This window comes from Aotus nancymaae, unplaced genomic scaffold (genome assembly GCF_030222135.1).
Source record: "Aotus nancymaae isolate 86718 unplaced genomic scaffold, 86718_ANA_hifiasm-v0.15.2.pri h1tg000018l, whole genome shotgun sequence".
NCBI classification, from domain to species: domain Eukaryota; kingdom Metazoa; phylum Chordata; class Mammalia; order Primates; family Aotidae; genus Aotus; species Aotus nancymaae.
Genome location: NW_026988430.1, coordinates 15,649,645 through 15,659,952, shown reverse-complemented (window position 1 = coordinate 15,659,952; position 10,308 = coordinate 15,649,645). Strand labels below are relative to the sequence as shown.

Genomic DNA, 10,308 nt, shown 5'->3' with positions numbered 1-10,308 from the left:
TCCGCTTCCTCCGGAAGTCGGAAGGAGCCGCTCTGTCCGTCCCGCTAGATGGTGCCGTGGTTGCATAGCTGGTAGTCCAGGGCCTTTCAGCCGTGGGGCCGACGCACGGTAGGTAGTTCCTTGCGGCTGGAGGCGGGTCCGGCGCTGGCTGGGCGGCGCAGGACCTGGGGACCGCGGAGCCCTGGGAAGGGGGTTGGCTTAGGGGTCCAGGCTGCGCGGCTGGGCCGAGGCCCGGCAGCCCCGAGCGCTGGAGGCGCCCCGCCTTGTTCGCGGGCTTAGGTGAGCGCAGCTGGCTTCTCGCCCCGGGGACACCCACAGCTCAGAAGAGAGAAAACACTGCCTAGAGGCCCGCGGGACTTGGCAGCCCCGTTAACCCTACCATGTCTGGCCAGCTTTGTTAACCTCGTCCTGCCGGCCAAGAGGAAGTGCAAGATTGCTGACTCCTTTGCGTCCTTGATATAGAAACAGACTCATTTAGAACTCCCATTTTTAACTTAAAAAAATTGCTAATTAGGATAATTTGAGTAGTTAGGGTGGCCTGGAAGACTTTAAATGCCCAGCACTTGTAGTCGCGTAATATTATAATGTAACCTGATTAATAAAGCATAGCAGTGTATAAAGAAGTGTAGACGGCATGATACCCCATCCCTTAACTTAGTCTTTCTGCGACCCAGTTTCTTAAAATACTCTCACAGACTACCTTGCTCCCTACAGTTTCGCGATTTGAAGTTTGTTAATGGGTTCCTCATCTGGAACTGCTTATGTTACGTGGGTACATCCCCATATTAATGAGGCTAAGAGCATTCGTAGGTTTTTCGTTCTTGGTGAAAGTCTAACTTCATTCTTTCTGCCTTTATGTCTCAATATCCGCAATACTAATCACTCCCTCCCCGCCCCTACCTCGGTTTTGCTCTTTTTGCCCAGGCTGGAGTGCAGTGGCACCATCTCAGCTCACTGCAACTTCCGCCTCCTGGATTCAAGAGATTCTCCTGCCTCAGCTTCCCAAGTAGCTGGGATTACAAGGCATTCGCCACCACACCCGGCTAATTTTTTGTGAACTTCCCAGCACCGTAATGTGTTTGCTTCATTTTTGTTCCAGACCCTTGCCCCTTGCGCCTAACCCCTAACCACAGACATTTCCTGCCCCAACTTTCCTTTTCTCTTTGTATGGTCTCTGCTTATAAAAGGCTTGCTCACCCACCTTCCTGCACCCTTAGGCTAGGACCCTCTGTTACAATAGTTTCTCTCAACAAAGTCTCTCTTTATTAATCTCTGGACTTCCCCTGCTGCCCCCTTCACCTTTGACAATAGAGTGAAGGAAACATACGTATTTCAGGGTAGAGCTACCTTCTTTCACAAGTTCATTATTGATGCTTGAAGGCTTTCCACAAGGAACTTCAGCCTTCTGCCAGTCTTTATTAGAAAAGTTTTTTTACTATGATCTTGTAGCAGCTTTTCAGCAATTAAGCATCCCTGGGTACGGGAGGCCTCAGGCAGATGGATCACTTGAGCCCAGGAGCTTGAGACCAGCCTGGGCAACATGGCGAAACCCCATCTCTAAAAACAAACAAACAAACAAAAAGCCAGGTGTGGTGGTACGTGCCTGTAATCCTAGCTGTAGCTATCAGGGAGGGTGAGTTAGGAGGTCACTTGAGCCCAGGAAGTTGAGGCTACAGTGAGGCATGATTGCGCTACTGTACTCCAGCCTGGGGAATGGAGCTAGACCCTGCCACAGAAAAAAAAAAAAAAAATCTCTTATGCCTAAGGCGGTTTTCACAAAATGCTGGCTGCTTATCCTGTACCATGACTTGATAGGAATTTGAGAGAAACTCTTATAAAGTTTTCTACATTATTCTCTTCTATTAAAATGTTGCAGTAGTTTCAGTTATCTGAGGCTCATTAGACAGACAATTTTCAGATATGTTAATTCAAAAATTATTTTCTTAACATGCATATAGTACTTTATGGTTTATGGGGATTTACAAAGTAATAGTTTACTGTGATCATAACTCAGTTGAATCTCACTATAACCTGTTGAGGGTTATTTTGCTCTAGGAAGCATGGGGACTATAATTCAGTTCTGGGTCTTTAATTTCATAGCTTTCAGCACTTTATAATACCTCTTTAAAACTTAGATAATGTAGCATATAATAAATGGTGCAGGCAAACTTTGAAAACAAAATTCACGAAAAACTTGCCATTCTCCTTTCTATTCAAAAGCAAAATATTTCCTTAGGTCTTCTAATTTTTCCAGATTTGATTTTCTCTAAATTTTTGAAATTTTTTTTTTTGAGACAGAGTCTTGCCGGAGTGCAGTGGCACCAGGCAGGAGTACAGTGGCACGATCTCGGCTCACTGCAACCTCCATCTCCTGGGTTCAACCAATTCCCCTGCCTCAGTCTTCTGAGTAGCTGGGACTACAGGCGCGTGCCACCAGGCCCCTGGATAATTTTTTTTTTTTTGGTATTTTAGTAGAGATTGGGTTTCACCATGGCCAGGATGGTCTCGATTTCCTGACCTCGTGATCCACCCACCTTGGCCTCCCAAAGTGCTGGGATTACAGGCATGAGCCACTGTGCCCGGCCTGAATTTTTTTTTAAAAAAACTTTACATACACATTTTTAAACACACATAAAAGTAGTTAGAATAAACCTTATCTACCCATTTCTAACTTCAATTATCCTCTACTCACTGATATTTTTTGTGTCTGTATTTGGTAGAGGGAGGGGGCTATTTTGAAAAAATTTCCTGACATTAGAATGCTTATTAATTCTAAGTTTCCTCGCTGGAGGTGGTTTTGAGTTTTTGATCTCTCTGTTCACCAGGTCCAATCTTTCTGAGCTCCCCCAGCATCTCCCTGAACCATGAAAGGAAAGGCTGAACTAGCCAGGAGAGTCAATTCCCTGCCCACTTGGTTCTTTTTGCCCTGCCTTACTCACTTCTGATCCTGACTGTCTGTCCCTGAATACGTTTGTGAAATCTGAAATGCCCCCAAGTCAGAAACTTGAGCACCAACATGAAACTCAAAGGAAATGCTCATTGGAGCATTTTGGATTTTGGATTTTCAGATCAGGAATATTCAACTTGGCCAGGCACAGTGGCTCACACCTGTAATCCCAGCGCTTTGGGAGGCTGAGGCGGGCAGATCACCTGAGGTCGGGAGTTCAAGACCAGCCTGACCAACATGGAGAAACCTGTCTTTACTAAAAATACAAAATTAGCCGGGTGTGGTGGCGTACCCCTGTAATCCCAGCTACTCTGGAGGCTGAGGCAGGAGAATTGCTTGAACCCAGTAGGCAGAGGTTTTGGTGAGCTGAGATTGCACCATTGCACTCCAGCCTGGGCAACAAGAGTGAATCTCCGTCTCAAAAAAAAAAAAAAAAAAAAAAAAGGGAATTCTCAACTATTAAGTATATTCCAAAATCTGAAAAAGTCCATAATCTAAAACACTTCTGGTCCCAAGCATTTTGGATAAGGGGATACTCAGCCTGTCTAAATGGCTGCCTCCTTACCCCTAACTTTACTTTTAAAAGCTGTATGTATGCAGCACTTTGGGTCTTTCTTTTTCCCCCAGAACACATTGCTATTTTGAAGTGTGTGCCCCTTGGTGCTTCTCTCCACATTGCTTAACTTTCCTTAAAAATTGACAACTCTTAGGATAGCTTTGAGTTTTTCTAAACTGAACTGTGTTCCAGTGGAAGGTGTATTTGAGAGGCTTTTGATATCAAATAACAGAAAATCAATTTGATTTAGCTTTAAGCTCAGGAGAATTTATTGCTTCTCCCTCATCCATTACTTCAGATATAAACTGTGAGAAACTTATTTTGGGTGACCTTCTCACCAAGTAAGAGAAAAGACTCATCCCGACACAAAATAATGCATAATAGGAATCTTTTACAACATACATACAATGAATGAATGTCATATATAGCTTTCCAAAAAAAAAAAATCTTGAAGTTTTGATAGAATTATTTGGTGTTTGTGGGAGAGGGGTTTTGCGTCTGTGTGTGTGTTTAAAATGAGTATGTATTTCTCAAAAATCAGCAATTCCAGATTTAAATTTGTCTTTATTAGCATTAGAATCCCTATTTATTGATAGGATACTACCCTTTTATCAGTTGTTACTATTCTGAAGAATAGATACTATCATCTGTTTTACAGAAGAGAAAACAAGCATTTTAGAGGCTTAGTAATTTAGACCGAAGACTGTTGGACTCTAAAACCCATATACTTTTTCCTGTATCAAGCTGCCTAAGGAATTAACCTTTAATATTCTCTATCATTTTCTTCAGTGAAATTGGGAAATTAAAATGTTTATAATTTAGTTACTATTATTATTTTTTTACTTTAGTTTATTTAGAAACCTGTTAGGAGGTTATGGATGATAAACCCAATCCTGAAGCCCTAAATGAGAATTCAGAGCATCTTTTCTCCTTTGGAGTTATCGCAGATATTCAATATGCTGACTTGGAAGATGGCTTTAATTTCCAAGGAACCAGGCGGCGATACTACAGGCATAGTCTTCTTCACTTACAGGGTGCCATTGAAGTCTGGAATAATGAAAGCAGCACACCCTGTTGTGTCCTTCAGCTTGGAGATATAATCGATGGATATAATGCACAGTATAATGCATCGGAAAAGTCCTTAAAAGTTGTTATGGACACATTCAAGAAGCTTAATGTTCCAGTTCATCATACGTGGGGAAACCATGAATTCTATAACTTCAGGAGAGAGTATTTAACACACTCTAAACTTAACACAAAGTTTCTAGAAGACCAGATTGAACATCATCCCGAGACCATGCCTTCAGAGGATTACTATGCTTATCATTTTGTACCATTCCCTAAATTCCGGTTCATTTTACTTGATGCATATGACTTGAGTGTCTTGGGCGTGGATCAGTCTTCTCCAAAATACCAGCAGTGTATGAAGATATTGAAGGAGCACAATCCAAATACGGAACTGAATAGTCCTCAAGGTGAATTATTCCTTTGAGCTGAGAATCTAATAGATTGTCTTTAAATTCTTCAGCTACCTTTTATTCAGCAGGAAGATGGACAATTAAGATAAAAGTATATTGTCACTTGTTCAGGGTCAGGATTTCTCACAAGCCTGCTCTCACATGGATTGGTTACAGTTCATTCAAGATTGAAAATCAAACAGATATTTTAAATGCCTGTTCTAGGTCAGGCAGTTTTTCTAGGGCTTGCTATTCAGAGCTGTAAACAATACAATACCACTTTTTTGATGGATGGAATGGAGGGAACAAACACAATAAATGGGCAAGGCAGATGATAAATGAAACAGAAACAAGATTATTTCTACGGTCATAAGTGCTACCAAGGAAATAGAGTATGATGTTATAGAGTGTTATCAAAAAGGATTAGGGTTACTATTTTAGATTAGGTGATCAGGGAAAGCGTCTCCAAGGAGAAGGATATTTAAGCCAAGACCTAAATGACAAGGAGGAGTCTTCCTTGGAAAGAATGGCCATAGGGATTTAGCAGACAGAGGGAAAAACATGCAAAGGCACTAAATGGACTAAGACTTGAGCGTTTTTGAAGACTACAGGAAAGGGACAGTGGGGTACAAGATGATTTTGGAGTGTAAACAGGGCCAAGAATATGTAGTGGCTCAGTGGACTTAATAAGAAGTTTGCATTTTTAATATAATGGAAAGCCAGCCAAATTAGTAGGGACTGTCAAGATTAGGAGTGAGATGCAGTGTGATTCATTTATATATTTTTCTAAATGCTTGTGATTTCCTATTTTAAGTTGATTGTTGCTAATCAAATATTCCTAAAGAAAAACAAGCATCCTTACATTAACTAAATTTGCATGTCCAAATGAGGGGAAAAATGACTTTTGATGGGTCTAAAATTACTGAATTCATTTCAGGACTTTCTGAGCCCCAGTTTGTCCAGTTTAATGGAGGATTCAGCCAAGAACAGCTAAACTGGTTGAATGAAGTGCTTACGTTCTCTGATACAAACCAAGAAAAGGTGGTGATTGTGAGTAAGTATTTAAATTACCTGATTACACTAACATTTTAGAGATTCAGAAAAGTTAGGCATTAAAGCGTACTAACAATATTTGTGTTTCGATATCCTCCTTCTATAAAATGGACACTTTAAAAATTTTTATTTAGAAACCACCTGAATGTAAGATGAACATTTAAGGATGAATCAAGAAAGAAACGTAAATAACAGAAACTTCTTGCCATATATGGAGCCTGTGAGTTGGCCCTTTAGGTTCTAAGTCGAATTTCCTCAAATGAGGTCAGTTTATGAAGTAACTTCTTTTTTAAACATTAATATTATTATTGAAATCATTGTAGATTGACATACATTTGTAAGAAATAATTCAAAGCGGCAGGGCGTGGTGGCTCAAGCCTGTAATCCCAGCACTTTGGGAGGCCAAGGCGGGCAGATCACAAGGTCAAGAGATCAAGACCATCCTGGCCAACATGGTGAAACCCTGACTCAACTAAAAATACAAAAATTAGCTGGGCGTGGTGGCGCACACCTGTAGTCCCAGCTACTCCGGAGGCTGAGGCAGGAGAATTGCTTGAACCCAGGAAGCGGAGGTTGCGGTGAGCCGAGATCGTGCCACTGCACTTCAGCCTGGCACCTGGCGACAGAGCTAGACTCTGTCTCAAAAAAAAAAGAAAAAGAAAAAGAAATAATTCAGAGCAATCACTTAGCTGTTTTGCCCCATTTCCGCCAATGTTAACATTTTTTAAAACTTTAGTATAATATCACAAGCAGAATATTGACATTAATACAAAAATAAAAACTCCAAAAGTTTGGCTTTTTCTAAGTTTTTTTGTTAGAGAAGGTTTTTCTAAACCTTCTAAGTTTTCTAAAACCTTCCAAGTTTTTTAGAGAAGGTTTTTCTAAACCTTCTCTCCATAAGAGAAGCAAGAACCAAAAGGTGAAATGACTTCACCGTGATAACCAAGACATAAAAATTGCCAAGAAACTTGACTCAAAATTAAAACATGTTGAATTCAGCCTGGCTAACATGGTGAAACCCAATATCTATTAAAAACACATGAAAAAATTAGCAGGGTACGTGCCTGTAGTCTCAGCTACTTGGGAGGCTGAGGCAGGAGAATCGTGTGAACTGGGAGGCAGAGGTTGCAGTGAGCCGAGATCATGCCACTGCAGTCCAGTCTGGGTGACAAAGCGAGACCCTATCTCAAAAAAACAAAAACAAAAACAAAAGAAAAACAAGCTGAATTCTAATGTGTGGAATCCAGGTTGCGATCAGCTTAATAAAGGAGACACCACACTAAACAATTTATTAGTGGAAGTCAATACCAGGGCTTGGATCCTTTCCTCAAAGTAGAAGCCCTGAGTTTCTTAAACTCTAATGAAGTAATTTCAAAGTGAGAAATTCAATTTGGGCCCATACCAAATCTCAGCCTTAGAGACCTGCCTATCAGCAAAGTGGCCACCGAACAGAGGCCACTGCTGCCTAGATCAGTAAAAATGGTACCACAGGGGATGTGTGGTACAGGCTTAGCTGGCAGTGAGCACTTTCCATTCTCTAGCTGTGCCTCCCACACGGTCATAAGGAAGTTAGATTTATATTATTTTCATTTAGAATTGTTTTTAGTGGATACACTGCCATCAGAGACTGTAGGAATCTAGGGGTGCTTAAAACATACATATGTGTGCGCACATGCGTGAAAACGCATACACAGAACTGAACTTGAATTTGCAGCATGGCTGGGAGACTTGGTTTGGAGGTTGAGATTAGAGCCCTTGTTTTAGAATTAGATGGTGTTGGATAATAGTTTAGAAGACTGGACTGAGAGCCAGATGGACAGGATGCCATTCTGGCTCTTGTTTTTATGAACTGTGTTCCTGGGCAAATAGTGAACCTACAAACAGCAGTGTTCTCAATAGTGTATCTAATGAAATTATGAATATGAAACCCCTTTGAAAATGATAGGGCATTCAGAGAGATGATTAGATAAACCTATATTTCTATCTATAAATGTAGTTTTTCCTTATTAATCTTCCACTGATGTGGTAAAAACATGTAGATGGAGCAGAAGTGTTTCTGCTACCATTGGAATACCAAGTGTCATTCAAAGGTTGGAAGAGATGCGCGCCCTCGGGTTGTTGGAATGATGTGACTCCTTTTGGCTCTATAATAAGTCATCCGAGAAACTAGGATACTTCTTGTGTCTGCTTTTAAGTTTTCCACTGCCAGCCTGTACTGGAGCTGAAAGGAACCTAGAGATCATATAGCCAACTTGTTGAATTTTAAAGATAAAGAAATTGAAGCCCGAAGAGATTGAAGCATAGCAGAGTCACGCAGCTACTGACAGCACTGTGATTAGAATCCATGCTTTATGTCTCAGTCCCCTTTCCCATGCGATGCTGGGTTCTTCCCTTTTTTTAATTCATGGCAGTACACCTACCTAATCCTATCTAATTTAGCAATCTCTTAAGTTTCTTCTACTATTTGCTGTAAGCTTAAAAACTGGAAAAGCAAACTTAACAACTGAATATTCAAGTTTTCTTTAGTAAAGTTTAAAAGTTAAAGTGTAATAGATTTCTTAACCTTCATTGTGGCTACTCCGAGGTCATCCTACTTTTTGAATTTTGGCCGTGCATTTGGAAGGACAGAATTGCCATTAGCTGAGATAGGGGACACTGCAGGATGAGGGGTTTGAGTGGAGAGGACAGGGGTTCAGGTTTGGAAATGTAAGTTTCAGATGCTTACTAGACATCATTGGAGATGCTGAGTGGGCAGTTCAGACATTAGAAGTCTGAAATTCAGAATAGAGATTTGGGCTAGCTATATAAATGTGGAAATTGAAAGAGTATATAGATGACATTTAAGGCATGTAAATCACTAAGAGATCACCAATGCATTAGGTATGCATAGGGAAGTCCAAGGACCAAGCATTCAGGCACTCCTGGTAAGACCTTGGGGAAATGAGAGGAAACCAGCAAAGGAGATTGGAAATTAGTGGCCATTGAAGTTAGGGAGAAACTAGGAAGACACCACTAGGAAAAACAGTGGTGTCTTGAGAGCCAAGTTTTTCAGAGAGAAGGGAACAACTAATTGTGTCAAATGCTGCAAGGACTTGATAGATGAGTCAGTATGGCTTCCAGATACTCACATGCCTTTGGATGCTTAGCCATTAGGTGGTAATCAGCGCATGTAAGCACTTTTTAAAAAAACCTTGTATTACAAACAGGTATTAAGCAGAAGTATGTTTAAATTTTAGAATAAAAATGAACAGTAATAGAAAAAAAGTGATTTAATGGGAAGATGCAATGTGAGCTGTACTTCAGAGTAAGCACCATGGCCTGATGTATGGTATAAGCTCATAGATGTGTTGCCGTTAGAAATTTGAAACTTTGCTTCCGCATACTTCCTGTGGACGCCAGAATAAATCTTCTCTGTTTTAACTCAGTTTTTCATCTGTAAAGTGGGTATGGCTACCTTGATGTAATGTGTGTTTAAAATCCCATAAATCAGTTCTGCGACACTGTTTATATAAGTGACACATAATCCATGGTCCTTCCCTAAACTATTCATTCATTCATTCATTTATATTACATTTTTATTTTTCGAGATGGAGTCTCGCTTTGTCACCCAGGCTAAAGTGTGGTGGTGTGATCTTGGCTCACTGCAACCACCCCCTCTCAGGTTCAAGCAATTCTTCTATCTCAGCCTCCTGAGTAACTGGGACTACAGATACCTACCACCACGCCTGACTGATTTTTGTATTTTTAGTAGAGACAGGGTTTCACCATGTTGTCCAGGCTGGTCCTGAACTCCTGACCTCAGGTGTTCCGCCTGCCTTGGCCTCCCAAAGTGTTGGGATTACAGACATGAGCCACTGCACCTGGCCTCTTCGTTTAGTTGATGTTACATAATTATGTGTATATAACATTCATTCACATTTAAGGAAATCAGTGGGATTGGATTCCAGCACAGCATCTGCCCAATTTCTGGCTGCCTCTGCAGACTGTCCCGCATAGGACACCCTCAGTCTTCCTTGGTGTTTGGGCAACTTGAGATGACGTAGGCCTCAGAGGTTCAGGTTTTGCTTCTACAGCAGCTCGTTGCACATCTTGTGAACTGTCTCACCCTTCTTCCATGCTTTAGAGACGTGGCTGTAGGTGGCCTAGTGTTTTCCTGGGTGTGAATTCCCTCTGGTCTCAGTTTATTTGCATAATGAGATAGCAATTTTTTTTCTTTTTCTGAGCGCTAGCTTTTAGCCATTTGTTTTTATAGAAGAGAGGTTTCTTAATTGGCTCATAACTCTTCTTTTCTTTAA

At 41.0% G+C, this 10,308-nt stretch overlaps 1 protein-coding gene across 16 annotated transcripts in view; it reads left to right on the top strand.

Annotated features, from left to right (window-relative positions):
* Positions 1–31: 31 nt before the first annotated feature.
* ADPRM (ADP-ribose/CDP-alcohol diphosphatase, manganese dependent) overlaps positions 32–10,308 on the top strand; it is a 96,891-nt gene continuing 86,614 nt past the window's right edge. For 14 of the 16 annotated variants that reach the window (XM_064378304.1, XM_064378303.1, XM_021676046.2 and 11 more), the window contains exons 1-3: positions 32–108; positions 4,352–4,978; positions 5,898–6,014. In XM_064378304.1, the coding sequence (XP_064234374.1) occupies positions 4,378–4,978; positions 5,898–6,014 (718 nt within the window). In that variant the 5' untranslated portion in view covers positions 32–108; positions 4,352–4,377. Of the gene's footprint in view, positions 109–4,351; positions 4,979–5,897; positions 6,015–6,147; positions 6,278–10,308 lie in introns of all 16 variants that reach the window. The other 2 variants (XM_021676044.2, XM_012453062.3) reach the window with 2 other exon arrangements.